The sequence below is a fragment of the Mus caroli genome, unplaced genomic scaffold (assembly GCF_978045245.1).
Source record: "Mus caroli unplaced genomic scaffold, Mus_caroli_1 scaffold_11, whole genome shotgun sequence".
Taxonomy (NCBI): Eukaryota; Metazoa; Chordata; class Mammalia; order Rodentia; family Muridae; genus Mus; species Mus caroli.
In genome coordinates, this window is record NW_028227266.1 from 118,874,657 (window position 1) to 118,894,136 (window position 19,480).

The window sequence follows — 19,480 nt, forward strand, 5'->3', positions numbered from 1 at the left end:
ATGTCTAACAGTTAGAACAGTTCTGATTCAGAAGCCACCAAGCCTGTGTGTATAGCTTCCTTAAGGCCTCACGTGTAATCCCCATCTGAGAAGCACCTCTGCCTTCAAGTCCATAACTGCCCTGTTCATAGCCACCCCTGCCCGGTCAGATAGTGAACACTGACAACTTCCTGTCTTAGGTTGGAGCTAACAAATTCTCCCATTTCTCCTCTTAACCCACAGTGAACTTAGGAGGACTTCTACTACAGGCACTGCTGGAGTACTGGCCCAGGACACATGTGACTCCCATGGATGAAGAAGAGAACGAAGTGAACCATGGTTAGTGTGTATTTGCTCAGAAAAGTGGCAGTTGCATGGGCCAAGGGGTACTAACATAGTGTGCTGAAGTCTGGCATAGCCTGTGGTATGCCCGGTTAATTGTCTCTCTCCTGCATCTGAGTGAGAGCATCCAGTGCATGGAGACAGCTTGCAGGAGTTGTAACATGGCCCTCACAGATAAAAGAAACCCCATATCTGTTTGATATTCAAAACAAACAGAAGCAGCTACCTCTGCACAGGGACATTTAAGACACATGGTTATACGAGCAGTTTCTCTTCCTTTTCTCCTCCTTTTGAGAAAAGTCTCTTATAGTCCAGGCTCTGTCCCGGTTGTCGTAAACACACCCACATGCTAGCTGGTGCCATTGTGCTCAGGTTCAGGGAGCTGGGGCCTGGCTGTGCGCATGACTCGGGCAACAGGTCAGCTACATTTACTCTTAGTGAAGCCCTCCAAAGGAGGCTATGTTTCACAGTGGGCAGTCTACTGAACCTCTGATTAGATTCTCTGCCCTTATATATAAAACACCACATTTCTTTTTTCGAGAATTTAGTTCTTACTTGTTTTACACCTTTGTTACTTTTTTTAATATTTAAAAAAAAATTATATATATGCCCGTTACGTGGGGATACAAGTGAAGGCCAGACAAGGGTGTCAGATCTCCTGGACCTACAAAGCTGGGAACCGAACTCAGGTCCTCTGAAGAGCCCTCAGCCCTCTTCATCTGGAGAGCCTTCGCTCCAGCTTCCTCCACCTAACTTTCTAACACTGACCGAGGAACGGGGTTTGATTTAAATATTTTTTTAGATTTGTTTATTTTTATTTGATGTATGTCAGTTTTCCTGCATGTATATATGGGCAACACTTACGTGCCCAGTGCCCAAGGAGGCCAGAAAGTGTGATGGATCCCTTGGAACTAGTAGGGTTACAGATGGCTGTAAGCCACTGTGTGGTACTGGGAACCAAACCCAGGTCCTCTAGAAGAGCAGCCAGTGCCCTAACCACTGAGAAACCACTCCAGCCCCAGGATTTTTTGTTTTTAAAATATTAGAGTGTTTACAGCCTGTGTGATCAGTGTTCAGAAGCTGTGGTCTCAGCACTAACAGCCTGCCTATCTTTCCTAGTGAGTGGGGAGCAGGAGAGCAGAGTCCAGAAGGGAAATGGTTATTTCCAAGTGCCCCCACACACCCCTGTGATCTTTGGAGAAGCTGGAGGTCGCACACTATTCAGGTATGGATGAGAAAGACATTGCTTAATAAACCAACCCTCTTGCTAGGAAATGCTGCCCAAACAAACACGAGCAGTTGTCGTTAAGAGTATCAGCTCCCTGAGATACTTAATGCCTGCTGCAGTAGATGTTAATAGCGAAGGGCCAAGGTGAGATTCACACACACACACACACACACACACACACACACACACCCTGCCCTGTCCCAGATGCCTGCCTCCAGGCCCTGTCTCTGGTGGGATTTCTCTCACTTTGCCAGTGTGGTTAATCTAACTGCCAGAGGCAGGAATCAAATATCATCCTCATAGCAGTCCCTGCCCATAGGAGACTGGGCCAGGCAAGAGGGGGAGGCTGATCCTGCAAACTGCTGTGATCTATACTGGTTCAACCTGGGGTGCAGGAAAATACTCTCTGGGTCCTCCAGGAAAGGGAAGGCTTCCAGCAAGGCCAAGGTGGAGCAGGCGAAGTGTTAGAGTATCACAGGGTTGTCAGTTGCCTTGCCCTTGAATATAGACTTTCTTCTTTGTGATAGTTCCTGGGCGTAGTAACCAAACTACAGCCCTCACTGCAGCTGAGGTCTGTGCTGTGCATGGCACTGGCTAGGCCCTGGGCTGAGTGCTTCTTGTGGTGACCCAGGACTCAGAAGCAGCTCTCCCATCACCTCTGCTGTCCTCAGTGAGCGCTGTGAGGGCTTCTCCTCTGATGTCTCCTGCTTGTCCTAACACTGACCACCTGATGGGTTGTGTCTAGGCTGCTCTGCCGGGATTCCGGGGGTGAGACTGAGGCGATGCTTCTCAATGAGACGGTGCCACAATGGGTGATTGACATCACTGTGGATGTAAGTGTCCTTCACTCCCATTTTGTCCTTTGCTTTTCCCAGACATTAAGTCTTACACTGTAACAAAAGTCACCTGCCAGGCGGAATCCCCTCAACGTTCATTCCTGAAGTTCTGAAGGTGCAAACGCATCTGATAGTTATTTGCAGACCAACTTTTACTTTTGTCTGGTTTCAGTCAGAACAATAATACAGGCTTATTCTATAAGGAAATCAGTGTTTAAAGTGCCCACCTCTTCCCAGCCATCCTCCCAGAGGAAGCACCTAATAGGAGGTTGGTGCAGCCTCTGCTATGTTCCTCACCTACATGAACACATGCTATTTGTGTGCATACATAAGTGTGTGGTTCATTTAATTTTGCACAAAATCTCTTACAGTGTTCTGCAACTTTTTTTCCTAAAAATAGTCTTGGACATCTCTGTGCTTATGGACTGTTCCCTATGGTGTGTGTAAGAGCATCATTCTGTATTTGATTGTCCCCTTATTAATGGGCTCAGGTTGTTTCCAGGGTTTTGTATTGCAAACAGTGCTGCAGTGAACATCCTTGTACGTGTATCTTTATGAACTTTTTAGGATAAATTCCTACAAGTGGAATTTCTGGATCAAAGGGTATGCACGTTTTAAATGTGGATAGATAATGCTGAGTCGCCTTTTCACAGAGGCAGTTTACCCTGAAGGAACAGTATGTGGTACCCATTGCCACAGCCACAGCAACACTGCTCTGTGGACAGACACTGTCTGATGATTTCACTGTGGATGTTTGGTTACTCATGGTGAGGTTAGGAGAGTCTCTGCTGTGACCTGCCTGTTGGTGTCCTTTGCCGCTTCTCTAACTGGGTCACCGTCTTACTGACTCGCAGGTGATCTTCTAGTGCCGATTAACCTGACTCCTCTGCCTTCATCCAACTTTTACTTTGTTCAAGGCTCTCTCCCAGGTGAAAACTTGTTATATAATCAAAGTGAGTTTTTATGGCTCTGAGGTCCATGTTTTGTTAGATATAACCCGTTTAGAATATCCTTTATATCAACTCTGACTTTACTCTTTTCTTACTTGCCTCTCTGTTTGCTGTGAGGTGACATTCTAACTTTTTCCAGTGAACTAAGCCATATGCCAGTGCAGTTTATAGGAGTCTGTCCGGTCTACTAATTTGAAATGCTATGCTGTCTGTATAGTATACTAAATTCCTGCAGACTCAGTCTGTTTCTAGACTTTCTTGTGTCCTCTTGACTACTTGTATATTCCTAAAGCCATATGAAAAGGGATTTAATCTCTTGAAACTTAAAAAAAAAAAAATTCTTTTCTATCCCAGATACACCTCAAGAACTTAGTTAGAACCCGTGTGACACCTGCTGGGTGTCCGTGGCCTTCCCTGCCCAGGCTCCCATAAAGCACTGTTTGAGTGTAGAACTCACCTGAGTGCAGTAGTGACCCTGTGACAAAGTAAGCTGTGTTCCAAAAGCTGTCACGGTAGACCTCCCTCTGGCTGAGCTGTCTGGTAGGAGGGACTGATGGCCTCTCCACTGGACGATGGGCCACCAGTGTCCAAGTGTCTGCTCAAAGGTGAACGTTCTGGGGTGTTCTCAAAACACTTCAGTCATCAGCCCCGATATTTTGATTTATGGAACTTTAAAAATGTAGGTTTGTTTTCCTGTGCTGCCTTGAATGATAACTTAAGAAGAGCTGTGCCACTATTGTTGACTACTACATATAATTTGTCTTCATCTATTTTTATTGTAAACTAAATATACTTGCTGAGAAATTTTCTCTTAAGGCATACTTCTATTGATAACTTACTATAAATTTCACTAAAAGTCATTTTTATTGTAAAAATGGTTATTTGTAAATTGTTTTCCTTTTGATAGCATTTTAGTTTTATCAGCTAACAGAAACTATTATACCTCTTAAACTTTTAATATTTCAGAAAAATATGCCCAAATTCAACAAAATTCCTTTCTACCTCCAACCTCATGCATCTTCAGGAGCAAAAACTTTAAAAAAGTAAGTAACTGCTGTGCTTCCGTGCTGGTCACTGCGGCGCCTCTGTCCTTCAGCTTCCTCTATCAGATGGAGGCAGGGGCTAGGTTGAAGGTGATTGCTTTGCATTTCGTCTCCTCTCAAAATTAAGTTTAACCCATAGTTGCTGACACTGCCTTTTAAATCTTAGCACTTGGAGGCAGAGGCAGAGGCCAGCCTGGGCAGTAGAGTGGTGAGTTCCAGGCCAGCCAAGACTACATAGCAAGACCATGTAGCCATGTGTGATGGCACACACCTATAATCCCAGTTCTTAGGAGGTAAACAGAGGGGGATCCACAGTCTCCAAACCAAACAGTTCCGTTGAGGATAAAAACCTGTGTGTAGTGGCTGCTTTCACAGACCTTAGGAAAGGATGAAAGTGGGAGCAAACCAGCTCTGAACAGAGCCTTCTGGGAGGACAAGGAATCCCACCTGAACACACATGGATGGGTGGAGTCCCCAAAGACAGGCTTCCCAAACAGGACCTTGCTCAGGTACCAGAAATGGTGTAGAGATGCGTGCCCCTATACATAGGATGGCGTGAAAAGATACCGCTGAGTCAGAGGCTTCCTGACTCGGGATTTCAGTGCCAGGTCACAGAGTGCAGTTCCACTAATTCCTGATAGTTAGACATGGCTCAAAGACAGGCTTACAGCAGAGGACTTGAAGTCTGAGCCATAATCAGTATGTATGGCTAGCGAAGGAAATCAACAAGGCTGTTAAAACTGTCAGAGGGAGTCCCAAGCTCACGCAGAGGACAAGTTCCTGATGGCCCAGCAAATGAGAAACCTCTGTAATACTGAAACATAGTGCCCGACCCACACTTCTGCCTGCCCCTCCGCCTCCTCCACATGCATGCACTGGATCACTTCAGCAAGCCGTAGACGCCACTGCAAGTGGACTTAATGACTCCACTTGAAGATCCTTCAACAGTTTGACCTGTAGCTGTGAGATAGAATAGTAGTTTACTGATATCAGAGATAAGGGCTTAAAAGTGAGGGACTTCAGTTTGTGGTCTGAGCAAGCTGTGGCTTAATGTCTAGCCTGGGGTATTCATTGTCTCCTAGTTGAAGGCACAGCGGTAGGAGATAACACTGAGCCCTTGGTCCTTAACTGTCAGGGCTACCCAGGCTTCAGCCGAGGGCTTGGAGGCATACGGTACAAGTGGCTGTTGTGTGTGCATGAGCCCTCGAAGGCACCACAGGATCTCTCCTGACAGCTTTCAAGTGATTCAGGGCAATGACTGAAAACATGAATTGATTTCAGATGTCTGTGCAATATTTTTTATCTTGAGATATTGACACAAATGAAAAATAAGAGATTTTTGATGATATGAAAACCCGTCTTTTCTAGAGACAGGCTGTCTGCCAGTGACATGCTGCAGGTCCGGAAGGTGATGGAGCACGTCTACGAGAAGATTATCAACCTGGACAACGAGTCCCAAACCACCAGCTCTTCTAATAATGAAAAGCCAGAGCAGGAGAAGGAGGAAGACATCGCGGTGTTGGCAGAGGAGAAAATTGAACTTCTGTGCCAGGACCAGGTGAGTGGACCCCTGCAGAGGGGCCCATAAAGTCACAGACTGCGTGCTTGGTGGCCTCTCAGGTGTCTGGAGAGCTCTGTGTCTCTTGGAAACGTTCTTCAGCACACCTGAAGCTCCTCCTCACCTGAGGGAGACGCTCGGGAAAGGACAGATTTCCAGATGCTCATAGTAGGGCTGTGCTGGGTAAACGGGTGGTATCTGTCACAGTAAAGAACTTGGAGTAGAGGTGGGTGGAGAAGAGATGAATTTCAACCAAGACAAGCACTCAGTCATCAGGCAGGGCTGAGCTGGTAAGCCGCAGAGGCACACATTTCAGATTCCATGTGTGGAAGCAAAAATCAGGCTCCTAGACACAGTGGGGAGCAAGCTGGGCCACCTGGCAGAGTCCCTGGTTAAGGACGTCTTTAGCTGTTAGTGATGTTGACATTCTCAATGCACTTTGGCTATTCAGGTTTTGGACCCAAATATGGATCTTCGGACAGTAAAGCACTTCATATGGAAGAGTGGTGGGGACCTCACCCTCCATTACCGTCAGAAGTCCACGTGAGGGTGGGCCCAGGCTCCTGGGTTCTTCACCAACCACCTTCCTCTGTGGCCCCAAGAGTAGTCCTAGGAAGCCCACCACGTCCTACGGGAGCAAGACCTCCAACCGGCCTATTTGGTGACGTGACTAATGGAGATGTAATATAGAAACCAGGCTCCATGCATAGATTAAGGTGTCCCCAGGGACTCAAAAGAGTGCAAGGACAAGCCCCTGGCACTGTCCGGGGAGATGTACAGAGAATCTACAACAGGCCAGTGCAGACTTCGCTGACTCCTTTTGAAGGACCCCCCTTTGTCTCTTAGCACTTGTTAGAGAACATCAGCGGGGCCACATCAGTCGCCATGTTTCAGTTTCAAACCCACAAGCTCTGCAGCTTTTCCAAGTACATTCCACTCATGCAGTACCTATGAAGGCTTTTTCCAAATTTGTCATTATAAAAGAAAAAAAAAAAAAATCAAGTTGTTTTCACTATGTAAGAGTTATTTTTAATGGAAATCACTGTTGCACAATTCAAGAGCCAGCCCATTTCCTAAGAAATGACCATGTTGGGCTACTTTTGAAATGCCACGTCTCAGCTGTGCTCTTGTAGGAAGACCTGCAACTCCAGGGCTGGAGCCTGCGCAGCACGTGGACCTGCAGGCTGCGACCCCCAGCCTGTGCCTCGCAGTGCTGCCCATAGCGCCCTGGCTGTCCGATAGCCCAAGCTGCTGTGGCCACTCTCCTTCCGCCAGTCTTCCTCACAGGCAAAGCCAGCGAGAGCCACAGCTTCCTGCTCTGGGTGAGCAGCATGACAACTGTCAGAACTTCCGGCCATGCTGACGTTTCAGTTTCATTCAGATGCTACCTAAAGTTTATGTTACTAGAGTAAAAAGCTCTCACAGTGAGTTGGTTTGATATTTATATTGTGGTTCATGTTTGTTTTTCCAGTTTTATACACGGGCTTTTGTTACGCCTTCGTCCAGGTCTTTCTGCCGTCTTTCTAACAGTCAAAAGCTTTCATAGACTCACTTGGATCTTGTACAGAATATTACCTTATTGGGGATAACACTTCAACTTTTAGCAAAAACTACTTTGGATTCTTCCCAAGGTCATTTACATTCAGACGAATGGTCCAGCCCGTGAAGCTGCAGGAGATGAACCTTTGAGCACAGCGGAAGCACACGTGCCTTGGGGGTGGGGGTGCAGCTTTCCCCGTCTGTCCGTCTGCTCCTGCCTTGTGTGTGGTCCCTGCCCACAGGAGCAAGGGGAGGGGGGCTTGGGGAAGAAAGGTGTTTTCTCTCTATCTCACAGGTCCTGCAGGGGACAGCTGAGGGGCCCAGATCTGTCCCTTACAAATTGAGGCATTAGTCCGTACAACTGCAGAACAGGGTCCCTCACCTTAACTCTGGAACACAGACAGGCCATGGCTTCCATACCCTCACCAGTGAGCAAGAACACTTCCCAGTGTTAAACCATTCTCCCGCCCTAGAGCAGCCAGCTTTTTTACAGAAGTCCTTTCTATGTGTTGGACACATTGGTGCACTTTTGGTGCGTATTTTTTAGTGATAGCTGTAAAGTAAAAGCAAGGGGTGGGGTGGTTGTGTTTGCAGGAGGGGCCTCTGCACTAAGCGTAGGTTTTGCTGGTTGGTTCACTGGCGCAGTACTGATCCACAGGCAGTTGTGCCCCTATGGAGGAGTTTACCCCAGCATGGTTGTAATTTTTCCCCGCTAGTCAAAAATCAGTACTAAGTTTCCAGAAAATTGGACAGTCTGCAACGCCAAAGGGGCGGAGTCTGTATCTCGGGTTGTATAGAATAAAGCTTTAGTTACAAACACTTCAGTGTGCGGACATGTTTATTTTTTCACTTGTCACTTTCCCCATAGCAGATTACAGGGAAAGAAACCATCTGGGGGTTCATACTTGAAACAGCATCAGCCTCCGTTTCACCCCACATGGGGTCGCTGGGGAGCAGAACCTTCCAATGAAGGCAGCTGGGGGTCAGAGTGCCTAACCACAGTGCCTAATTGAGATGGCCCCAGAGCAGCCCTGTGGTAAGCCATGTTGTACGGCCTCAGGCCTCTCAGTGGCCCCTGGCTATAAATGTATTCCTAGTGCTTGGGGTTCTGTTTGCCCATCCAGGACCTGGCCCACTGTACTGTTTGGCCTGTGCTTCTTGGAACAGAGTCCTTGGCTTACCAGCCTAAGTACCCTGAACAGATAGTTACATGGTCTGTGGACGATGGAACAAAGAGGCTAGAAAAGAAGACCAAAGGTAGCTTACAGTGATTGGCAGAGGACATGCCTGGTGCCATCTGTAGCAAGGCAGCGGTGCAGCTGTCCTCTCGGAGACTGAGCCTGTAACGGCGCCTTTCCCTTACACTGAGGACAGATGGGAGGGGCCTTTAGCAACTCTCCTCCAGCTCTTCTGGGGAAGAGCCCCGCTCGAGGGCAGGTAGAGGGGTTCTGACAGCATCGTTTGACCTGTCTACCACCAGAGCCAGCTGTCTGCGTGTGAGGGCTGAAGGGAGCCATCACAGGATGCCAGAACTGGAGTGGATGCTCCCTTGCACCTGCCCCTGGGGCTGGTGTACAGCTAGCAGAGGTAGATCCCTCTGAAGGTAAATCCCTAGACTTTCCCATGCTAGAAATAAAGTGGCCAGATATACTACCTCTCTCATCCAGTGGAAGGATCAGAATGAGGAAGGGCATTGGGACTTGGGGTCTTCCTCAGTACAGGTGTGGCTGCCTATGGACACAGCCTCTTGTCCCTCGCCCCATCTTCACCTGGATATTGTGATGGGGCGTCAATGCTTCATTGACAGTCTAGATTCCGTCACCTGCCTCTACAGAAGCTGGTTGCTGCTCCAGTGTTCTGTCCCTTCGACCCAGGACCATGTATGTATTGTAGCAAAGCCCATGCCTCACAAGAGCCTGCAGCCTAGAGAGCTACACAGCTAAGCCACACCAAATGTCACCAGGGGTGTTCTCACAGCCCAGGCTCTGGATCTGGGGCAGCCTGGGCTTGGCTGGCTCTCCCCTCAGTCTCTGCCCTGCAATCCAGGCTGGCTGTGTCTGCCGGCTCCTCAGTCTGTGCTTCCAGCAGCTCTGCAGACAGCCCTTCTTCAGGTGAGGCCGCAGATGTGAGGCCATCGGGGAGAGTCAGCTGGGGCAGGTGGTCCGCCTGGGCCTGGGCACCTGGACTGTCTGGGAAGGAGATCTCAAACTCCGACCCTGACCATGTGGCTTCACCTGAAACATAAAGTGGAGCTGAGGAGACCCACCCTCAGTGATTACCCCTGCAGCCCAGGCTTTGGTGGAGAGTCAGAAGTCAGTCATGTGAATCCCTTGACATAGCCAACCTCTAGCCCACCTAGGGAACTCGGGGCAGCCCTCCCCAAACACAGGATTTCTCAGACGGCATCACTAAAGGTCACTTACCACCCCGCTCATGAGAACTGCTGCTAGAACCAATGTCCTCTGGTCCTGAGACTGAAACAGCCGTGGAGGTCAGCACTGTGGAAGATGACAGGCTGGGGCACACGCTTGTATTGCTGCTGTCCAGGAGGGACATGCCTGACACATCCAGGAAGCCTGGAGAGGGAAAGCAAACCAAAAAAAACCAACTACTGGAGATACGGGAGCCTGCCTTCCCTCTGCCACATTCCTGGGCTACCTAGCTCACCCTCAGCCCCACAGATGCCCTCCCTCCAACCCCATCGAGACTCCCACCGCCTGTGTCTGAGGGACAAAAAGAACCCAGAGCTGTACATCATGGAGTAAGACCATGGCAGTTGGCCCAAATCCTGCTTTACCTCTTATCTGCCAAGTCACCCAGAGTGCCTAACCACAGCTTAATTGAGCTGGCCCCAGAGCAGCCCTGTGGTAAGCCATGTACGGCCTCATGGACTGGACTGACAGAGGCTAGCAGGTCCTGAGGAAAGCTGGGGCACTGCTGTGCAAGTCCAGCTGTGAGCCTGTAGCCCACTTTAGCATCAGGGCTCTAGGTACCGCAGTCTCTTTCAGGACCTGCCCCATACCTGGGTCCATGACCCGCTGCACTGGAGGTGGAGGCTGAAGCGGGGTCTCCATAGCACGCAGGCATCCCCCACAGTCAGCAGCACCATGGCTGGGACTCGCAGGCCCAAGGAGCTGTCCCTCCATAAAGCTACCAGGGACCTGTGGTAGGGCCTAGAGGTGCCAGGAAAGGAGAGACTGAGGGTTAGTTAGGCCAGTGCCCAGAAACATCCGGTGCACAGATGTTCAACCTAACTACGGCCCACCTTTGCACGGCAAGCATTGCCCTTCCTCCCTGTGATGGGAGGCTAACCAGAGCCTCCCTACAAACACACACTGGGGAAGCTTTCTGCTGCTCCCCGAGGGGATCCCCAGGTACCCACAGATACTACCCGTTCTCTGAACTTCCCCTGAATCCAGGTACCCACAGATACTACCCGTTCTCTGAACTTCCCCTGAATCCAGGTGCAAACGGGGACCATGCAGCCTACCATGTCCAGCACTGGCCTGGCTGCCCCCACCTCACTCCGACACAAGGTTCTCCCCGTTGCTGGGTCACAGTTTCCAACTCACAAATAAGACTACCTGTGCCTCACCTCCACTCGAGGACAAGAGAGCCAAAAGCATGTTTTACTCACTAGAAGCAGATGGGCCCCCTAACATCAAGGACCTCACAGGCCCACAGAGTGTTTCTCCGGTCCCTAGATAGCCTCTAGGTGGCAGGCCCAATGCCCCAGGCACTCCTCTCTTCCCTGGCCTGACTGGTGCTCCCACATACCTCCACGTAGTCACTCGGCCTGGAACCCAACTCTGGGCCAGCAGAGTCCTGAGGGATAGGCCAAGGTGCTGGGGCACCAAGAGGAAAGGCAGTAAGTTGTGGAGTTGTAGCCGGAGTGCCAGGTGGTGTGGCACCGGGTGGCTTCTTGTGCTGGCTGGAGGGCTGCGTTGGGATCCGATGCAGGTACCCATAACCAATACCACACCCCAGACTGTGGAAGGCCAGATGTGTTCCGTCAGGGTGGCCCACACCTCAGCTACCTATATAACCCCCACCACCACCACCACCAGCAACAGTGACTGAGCAAGGATCCTGGGCAAGGATGAGCCTCAGGGTGCGGGGGTCCAGGCCGTTTCCTCCAAGGGATGCCAGGAGCCCATGCCCACTAGGGCAGCCCACCCACAAGCCCTGTAGCCCTCTGACCCCAGGAAGTACCTGCCCTCTCCACCCCAGGCTGCATTGGGAGTCACAGTCACCTCCCGGCAGGAGTCGGACTCGGAGTTATACACCATCAGCTTCAGGGGCTTCCCCTCATGGGACTCAATGAGAGTAAAGAAGTCTTCCGACTAGGAGAAAGACAGTGTCTGTCGGAGGGGGGTTCCCAGCGTTGAGACACAAGCGCAACGCGTCTGCCCACAGCCCTTCAGGGGACCTGGAAACAAGCACGCCATGGGTTCTTTACCTCCTGGAGAATCTGGTCAGAGCCAACTATGTAGTCTGTGTAAGGGCACAGGCCAGCCAAGGCAGCAGGTGAAGAGGGCTCCACGTCCTGAAGTGAGAATGATAAACTAAGATTCAATGCTAAGCAGAGAGAAGAGGCTTCTCTAGGTAAGGGGGCACTTGCCCTCTATTGCCCAGCAGGGCCTCAAGGTAGACTTCTCCACAGGGCCCAAGTTTCTCCCCTCCCCCAAGTTACTGCCTGGTGAGCAGACGGCAGCATTCTTGGGCATTCTAACTCTGGATCTTAGTTTCTTTTAAATTTTATTACTTTGTATATATGGGCATTTTATCTGCATGTTTATCTGTGCACCACATGTGTGCAGTGCTCCTGGAGGCCACAAGAGGACCTTGGGTCCCCTGGGACTGGAGTTGCAGATGGCTGTGAGCTGCCTCATGGGTGCTGGGGATGGAACTTGGGTCTCCTGCCAGAGTAGCCAGTGCTTGACCTCTGAGCTGCCTGTGCAGCCCCCGTGGCTTTGTTCCTGATTTGAAGGGTGGGCCAGCATGAACCCCCAGAAGCCTGCTGCAGGGTTTAGTGCTGTTCCAGCCAGGATAGATAAAGATGGCATAGTAGTTTCTCTGGCCTGTTGCTATATAACGGGTACAGGAATGAGTCTCAGTGACTGAGCTGCCCCAGATGTTAGCCTTAGCTTTCAGACTCACATACCCACCGGACACTGTGTGTATCGGTGGTACACCGGAGCCCTGCAATGGCCAGTCTCCTGTTCTGTGGAGGGAAGGTGCCCCTGCTGGGAAGGCTTGCTGGTTGGGTTCTAGCTGCCTCTGCAGAATCTTTGCGGTCTGCGTGCAAAGGCGTGCCTGTGCACAAAGGGCTGACAAGGCTGACTCTGGAGCCCTCAAGAGCAGTGTGGTCATGGCAGGGCCGTCCAGCTTCTGCCTTGGGGTGGCTACTTGTTTTGGGTCCCATGCTCTTGTGGGTTTCAAGAGCCTGCCTCTCTTTACTTGGTGTGATGGTGTAGTACGCAGGATGTTGCCATCTCGGAGCTCATGCTTCAGAACTGCACAGCCTCCTTACAAGCCACACCTCGGAATTAGTGCTTTGCTTTTGTTTACAAACACCACACTTACTTGTGTGGGTGCACGTGTGCCCTGGCATACGTGCAGGTCAGAGGACAACAGTCCTTCCACAATGTGGGTTCCTGGGGCCTGAACTCAGGTTTGACTGACATTATTCATGCATTAAGCTATCTCCATAGCCAATCATTAAAAAAAAAAAAATGTGTGCCTGTGGACACCTGCTCATTCTGTGTGTGCCTGTGGAGGCCAAGATATCCTTGGGTGTCATCATTGGGAATCTTGTTCACCTCCTTTGAGGCATTCTCTCTTGGGCCAGAGCTTAGCAATTAGACTCCATGCCTGGCAGTGAGTCCCTGGGAGCTGCCCATCTCACCTGTCCCTAGCCAATCACAAGTGCACACCACCTGGCTTCCAGAGCTTGAACTCCAGTACAGGTGAACACTCCCCAAGGCCCCTCGTAATGGTTTTAGCAGTTTATGGCTTTGGGTTGGACTGTGTTAGTATTGTCCTTGCCGCTCGTGGCCACAGGCCATGTGTAGGACACCCAGGCTCCAGCAGCCTTCTAGGGTAGAAATGAGAGAGCCTTGGACTTAGCTTCCAGTCTGTCAGAGGCGCACCTGGGCTCAGGCAGCAAGGCAAGTGAACACAGGTTGCCAGGCCTGTCGGCAAGGACCTTTACCTTGGTACCTTCCACCCCCCCAGTTTTGTATATGAGTAAGTGTGGTGGCCAGGTGTCTTCTGTCACTCTACACAGTGTCCTTGCTGAATGCTGCTGTCCTGGCTTTTTCATGGCTGCTGGGGATCCAGACCCAGGACCTCAACACTTACACTTCACTCTGCCATAAACTGTCTTGACAGGGAGACGGTTTTCTTTAAATTTTTTGAAGTAGGGTCTCACTATGTAGCTTTGGCCAACCTGGAACTCTCTATGCAGGTCTGGCCGGCCTTGAACTCAGAAAGATCCACTTGCTTTCCCGGCACGTGGCTGAGGCCAGTGGAGCAAGCAGCGCAGCCTAGGGTTAGATTCTGGACTGTGTACTAGCACACACTTTTAGTCCCTGCACTCAGGAGACAGAGGTTAGTAGGGCTCTGCAGGTTTATGGCCAATCTGGCTACACATAGTGAATTCCAACCCAGTCCCAAAACAATAACATGAAACAAGTATGCCCAAGGTCACACGGTTAACAAAAGCACCGATCCACGATCCACCCGCTGTCCTCTGAGGACACTGGAACAAAACTAGATCCCACAGCACTGCCCTCTGATCCCTGCCCCACCCATCAGCCCTGGCCATCCTGCTCCTGTGTCCCAGGCCCCACCCACTCCACACACCCTGCCAGGACTCACCAGCACATGCCACACGTGTTCACTGGCCCTGCGGAAGCTACAGAAGCGCACGCTGGCTCCCAGGAGGCCCTGGCCGCCCCACATGTTGCTGGGCACCACCTCCACCTCGCGCACTTTCATGGTCTTCATGTTGAATACCTCCAGCTTCACCGGCTTCTCCACATTGGCCTTCAGCAGTGCCTTCAGCGTGTCGTTCTCCTTGTTCTGCAGGGGTAGGGAGGAGCTGGCTCTGTCTGAGACCTCCCACCCTTGGGCCAGAACCCTTAGACTGGTCAGGGCCTGAGAGGCATGGAGCACAGGGTGTGAGGGCAAGCTGAAACGATCGCTGGGCCCGGCTTCACAGGCTAGATTTGGGCCTGCAGCCACCACAGCCACCACCCAGCTCCAGGCAGCACCTGAGCCAGCATCACACAGTTCAGGCACCCCAAGCTTTGGTCCCCAAGCCTTCCAGAAAACTAACAAAGCTAGCAAAAGGCCTCTTAGGGCCACATCCTAAGGCCCTAAGAGGGCCTTATATGTCTTGAAAGGCAGCCTTCTTAGGCCTGCTGGATGCCTCCAAATGTCCCTCTGTTGCCCTGGTCACAGGGGAAGAAAAAAGGAGGCAGAAGCGAACAGGAGCAGCCTGTGGGGATGGGGCAGTGGGGAGCCTCACCAGCCTCGAGTGCCCGATGGTGATGATGAAGTCGAAGTAGGGCTCCAGGCCTGCCTGCTGGGCCGGCGAGTTCTCCTGTACCTGTTCCAGAGCAGAGGTGCGTCACACGGCCCAAGGAGCCCAGCCCCCACCCTGGACCAGTGGGAAGGTCTCACCTCCGCACAGACTGCTCTGCTCACCCACCTCCTTCCCTGACACAAGTTTCCTCTGAGGAAAGGACTTTTCCCAACCGTGATACGCGAGTGCTTCCAGAAAGGACTCTAAGGGGCACCTAAAGAATGCCACCCCACCCCCACCCCAAAACTGGGATTGGGCAGGAAAGCCCAGACATGCAGGAGAAATGCAGTCAGACCTTGCTATAAGGGCTGGGCAAGGCACCCTAGACCCTGAGTAGCTGCCTAGCTCCAGTTGGCTGACAGTGAAGGGGAGCGGATCCCAGGGTCAGGACATGCGCTCAGCTGCACCCACCCCTGCTCTCGTTGCTCCCTGCCCCTCTCAATTACTAACTTACTGCTGTCTCCAAAGTACAGCCAGCTCCCACATCACAAGCTGTACCAGGAACACATCGCCAGGCCCCACCTACAGGGCCTTGCTCAAACAAGGCAACCTTTACCCCCAGGGCCTGAACTCCAGAGATGCACCTAGGCCTTTGACTCAAGCCTTGTGCTATGAACTTCTTGGGCCAGGCATCAACCAGGCCCCAAGGTAACAGTGCCGATGACAGGGCACAGGATGCAGGTGACCTCAGATCCTAGATACCTACACAAGATTCCCCAAGCTGCAGAACTCTTCAGGAGCCTGAAGACAGCCAAGTGCTACAGATGCCTTTAGTTCAAGGCCAGTTTGCCCCGGCATAAAAACTCCCGGACAGCAACAGCAACGGAGTCCCTGAGTGGCACCTGCTAGAGCTGCCACGGCCTCTAGCGGGAGTGGGCCTATGGTGGGGGCTTGCCCAGGCCCAAGGGCAAGCATTCCTGGTCTGTTTGGCGACTCCTAGTCCTGCTCCATCCCTCAGGGGACCCTGTTTCAGGGTTCCCTTTGGTTCTCAACCTTCCCAGTGCTGTTAACCTTTTATACAGTTCCCTGTGTTGTGCTGACCCCATAAAATTGTATTACTACTTCATAACTAACCTTGCTACTGTGCTGAATCAAAATGTAAATGTCTGTGTTTTCCTGTTACAGAACACTTAACACCTGTGGACCCCGAGACTGTTAATTTACCGGAAAATCTGCTTTTAGTTGTCGTGTGACTCGGCCTTGGCACACACCTTTAATCCGAGAGCTTTCTGCTTGAATATTATAAACAGGATTAAATAGAGCCAACCATAGGTTAAGAGGTAGAACAAAGCCGGGCGTGGTGGCGCACGCCTTTAATCCCAGATCCCAGCACTCGGGAGGCAGAGGCAGGCGGATTTCTGAGTTCGAGGCCAGCCTGGTCTACAAAGTGAGTTCCAGGACAGCCAGGGCTACACAGAGAAACCCTGTCTCAAAAAACAAAAAAAAAAAAAAAAAAAAAAAAAGAGGTAGAACAAGCAACCAGTTGACATGACCTGGGCATAGGATTATTTAGACTAAGATGGGGACAGGAGGTTGGACAGAGAGATGCATAGGAAGTAGGAAGGGATATTCAGTTTGAAAGAGGTTTTTTGAGACAGTGTGAGAGAGGGCATTGCTGCTGGGGCCTAGGCTGAGGGAGAAGGTCAGCTGGGTGCTTTCTCTGTCTCTCTGAGCTAGCAGGGTTTCACCCCAGCATCTGGCTCCCAAGTTTTCATGGGTAAAATTGAACAATCGAGATTTTGTTAAAAAAAAAAAAAAAAATTTCCAATGGTCTTAGGCAACCTCTGTGAAAGAGTCATGCAAACCCAAGTTCCACTGACTTCTACACACGCATGCCATTTCACACATGCATGAGTGTGTGAGTGTGTGTGTGTGTGTGTGTGTGTAACATGTCACCCCTCCACTTATAATGTCCCAGCAGAGGCTGGACTGCTCTTGTAGAGAACCTAGGTTCAGTTCCCAGCACCCACAGGGTGGCTTCTATGGCTGCAATCCCCTCATCTGACCTCAGTAGGCACCAGACACATACAGTGTACATACATACATACATACATATATACATGCAAACAAACATTCTTAAACATAAAATGAAAATAAACAAATCTAAAAACAACAACAAAAATCCTCCACAGCTCCATATAATAAATATCAAATCAAACAAAATGCCAAGTCTAGGACCTGGAAGGAGCTCAGTGCCGTTGCTGTGTGGTTAAGATTTATGTAGCCGAGCAGTGGTGGCACACGCCTTTAATCCCAGCACTCAGTAGGCAGAGGCAAGTAGATCTCTGAGGTAGTTCCAAGACAGCCAAGGCTTTAAAAAAAAAAAAAAAAAAAACCCTACCTTGAAAAAACAAAAGAAAATTTTGTGTGCGTGTGTGCCAGGGTGTATAAATGCCCGGTGTGTATGGGGGAGGGGGGTGCCTATGAAGGTCAGAAGAGGACCCTGGGTCCCCTGGAGCTGGACTTACAGGCAGATGTGGACAATCCAATGTCATGACCTCAGTTTGTGCATGCATGCATGCATGCATGCATGCACGCACACGCCCATAATACCAAGTCAACCTGGGCTTCCTAGAAGTCAAGTGTCCATGACTGCTGAGCCATCTCTTCAGCTCACTGTGTATGTTTTTGAGGTAAGAGCCTTGATGTATAACTTAAACTGGCCTCAAACTTGGAGTCCTCCTGCCTTTACCTCTAATGCTGGTACCCCTGGGATGAGCCACCACATCCTATTCCACATAGCTCTTTATGGCCTTCCTTCTCCCCTGTTTGATTTCCAAATCTGAGTACTTTGTCTACCATGTTATCTCTATGCCTGAAGCTCTGCCTGGCATAGAATATATATTCAAAAACATGTCTATAGCTAGGTATACTCGTGCACATTGTAATCCTGGGATTCCGGAAGAAGTATCAGGAGCTCAAGGCCATCCTACTACAAAACAGCCGGGCCGCGGTGGCGCGCACCTTTAATCCCAGCACTTGGGAGGCAGACAATCGGATTTCTGAGTTCAAGGCCAGCCTGATCTACAGAGTGAGTTCCAGGACGGCCAGGGCTACACAGAGAAACCCTGTCTCAAAGAAAAAACAAACAAACAAACAAAGGGACTGGAGAAATAGGTCAGCAGTTAAAAGTTAAAAGAGCCTATTGTTCTGTCAGACGACCTGGGTTCAGTTCCCAGCATGCAAGTGTGGCAGCTCCCAAATGCCTATAACTCCAACTGGTTTGCACACTCGTGTGCACAAACAAAAACAACACACATACACCAAAAACACATCTCTGTAACGGGTCCTCATCCTCTGACCTGATCAACCTGTTCCCCTTTAACCAGCCCCCCTTGCCTTCACTCCGTCCACCACCCCCACCACCTCACTTCCCTCAGCCCTTATGCAAAGATCCCAAACTCCTGACTTCCTGTGAACCTGCTTTAAAACACCCCCGGTTGGATGCATCCCAATGTTTGCCAATCTCCAAGCACAAATCTTGTCACTTCTGGTCTGTGAAGCCAATGTGGCTCTCCAGCTAGAAACGGCTTCCCTAGCCCTGACTCCAGCCTTCCTTTGACATAGACCTGAGAGGCATAATGGCTCAGGAGGCAGACGCACGCAGATGGATTTCTGTAGGTTCCAGCCCAGTCTAGCTTACATAGCAAGTTCCAGGCCAGTCAGGGATACATAATGAGACACCCGCAAAATAAATAAATAAATAGATAGATAAAATTTAAGAGGAGCCGAGAAAGAGCAGCTGAGAGTTTGAGAACAGCTTGAGCTAAGTACCAAGATTCTGTCTGAAGGAATGAAGGCAGGCAGGCAGGCTGACCCAACAGCCAGACAACCTGACAAACCTGCCCGCCTCCACACAGCTCTGCATCTACCTGCTTTTCAAAGGGGCAAAACAGGGGAGCTGAGTTCAAAGATCTTCCTATCCCCAACTCCATATGGCGTTCTTTATCAACCAGACTATACTTCCCAGCAGCCTGTTCGCTCGTACCTCCCTGCAAGTGACACGTAGGGCCCCATCTAAGTCTCGGGGTGTTTCACTCTGGGGTCCCAATGCCCACACTGGCTCCAGTCATTCTGGCCACCTCACCCCCTCTTCAGCAGCTTTCCCAAAGCCCACGAGCTGCCCTAGCCCCTTGCAATGCTCCTTAGAGAAGGGGCCTCGGATCTTGGACGCGCTGGGCCTCGCAAGGCATGCAGGGAGGTCATTGCAGGCCTCGGGGCTGTGCAACCCTCCCTGGTGACTTTCCACCACCCCGGCTCACCCCGTGCAGATGGAAGCCCTCGCCGCCCGCCGGCTGCTCGCTGCTTGCCCCTAGCCCCATGGCCGCCCTCTCCCTCTGCTGCGTGGCCTAGTCACGTGGGGCCAGGCCACGCCCTCCCGGATGTCACAGTTCTTAGCAACAGGCCAGCAGCC

At 50.8% G+C, this 19,480-nt stretch overlaps 2 protein-coding genes across 5 annotated transcripts in view; one reads left to right on the forward strand and one right to left on the reverse strand.

The window, feature by feature from the left end:
• Window positions 1-8,294, forward strand: part of Wdr48 (WD repeat domain 48) — a 34,278-nt gene extending 25,984 nt beyond the window's left edge. For both annotated transcript variants that reach the window (XM_021171866.3, XM_021171865.3), the window contains exons 14-19: window positions 223-318; window positions 1,441-1,546; window positions 2,295-2,382; window positions 4,302-4,378; window positions 5,747-5,936; window positions 6,388-8,294. In XM_021171866.3, coding sequence (XP_021027525.1) covers window positions 223-318; window positions 1,441-1,546; window positions 2,295-2,382; window positions 4,302-4,378; window positions 5,747-5,936; window positions 6,388-6,483 — 653 coding nt within the window. In that variant the 3' untranslated portion in view covers window positions 6,484-8,294. The remainder of the gene's footprint in view (window positions 1-222; window positions 319-1,440; window positions 1,547-2,294; window positions 2,383-4,301; window positions 4,379-5,746; window positions 5,937-6,387) is intronic.
• A 1-nt stretch (window position 8,295) lies between these two features.
• On the reverse strand, window positions 8,296-19,448 carry Gorasp1 (golgi reassembly stacking protein 1). Of its 3 annotated transcripts, none has more exons than XM_021171867.2 (9): window positions 19,329-19,448; window positions 15,010-15,090; window positions 14,358-14,561; window positions 11,935-12,021; window positions 11,688-11,818; window positions 11,253-11,463; window positions 10,498-10,648; window positions 9,899-10,051; window positions 8,296-9,709 (listed from the first exon to the last, which is right to left on the reverse strand). In XM_021171867.2, exons 1-9 carry the CDS (start codon window positions 19,386-19,388, stop codon window positions 9,447-9,449), a joined length of 1,341 nt encoding a protein of 446 aa, XP_021027526.1. In that variant the 5' UTR covers window positions 19,389-19,448; the 3' UTR covers window positions 8,296-9,446. The 3 variants fall into 3 exon arrangements, with proteins under 3 accessions (XP_021027526.1, XP_029337165.1, XP_029337166.1); XM_029481305.2 differs by lacking the exon at window positions 19,329-19,448 and adding an exon at window positions 15,773-16,220; XM_029481306.2 differs by lacking the exon at window positions 19,329-19,448 and adding an exon at window positions 15,362-15,484.
• Between the last annotated feature and the right edge of the window lie 32 nt (window positions 19,449-19,480).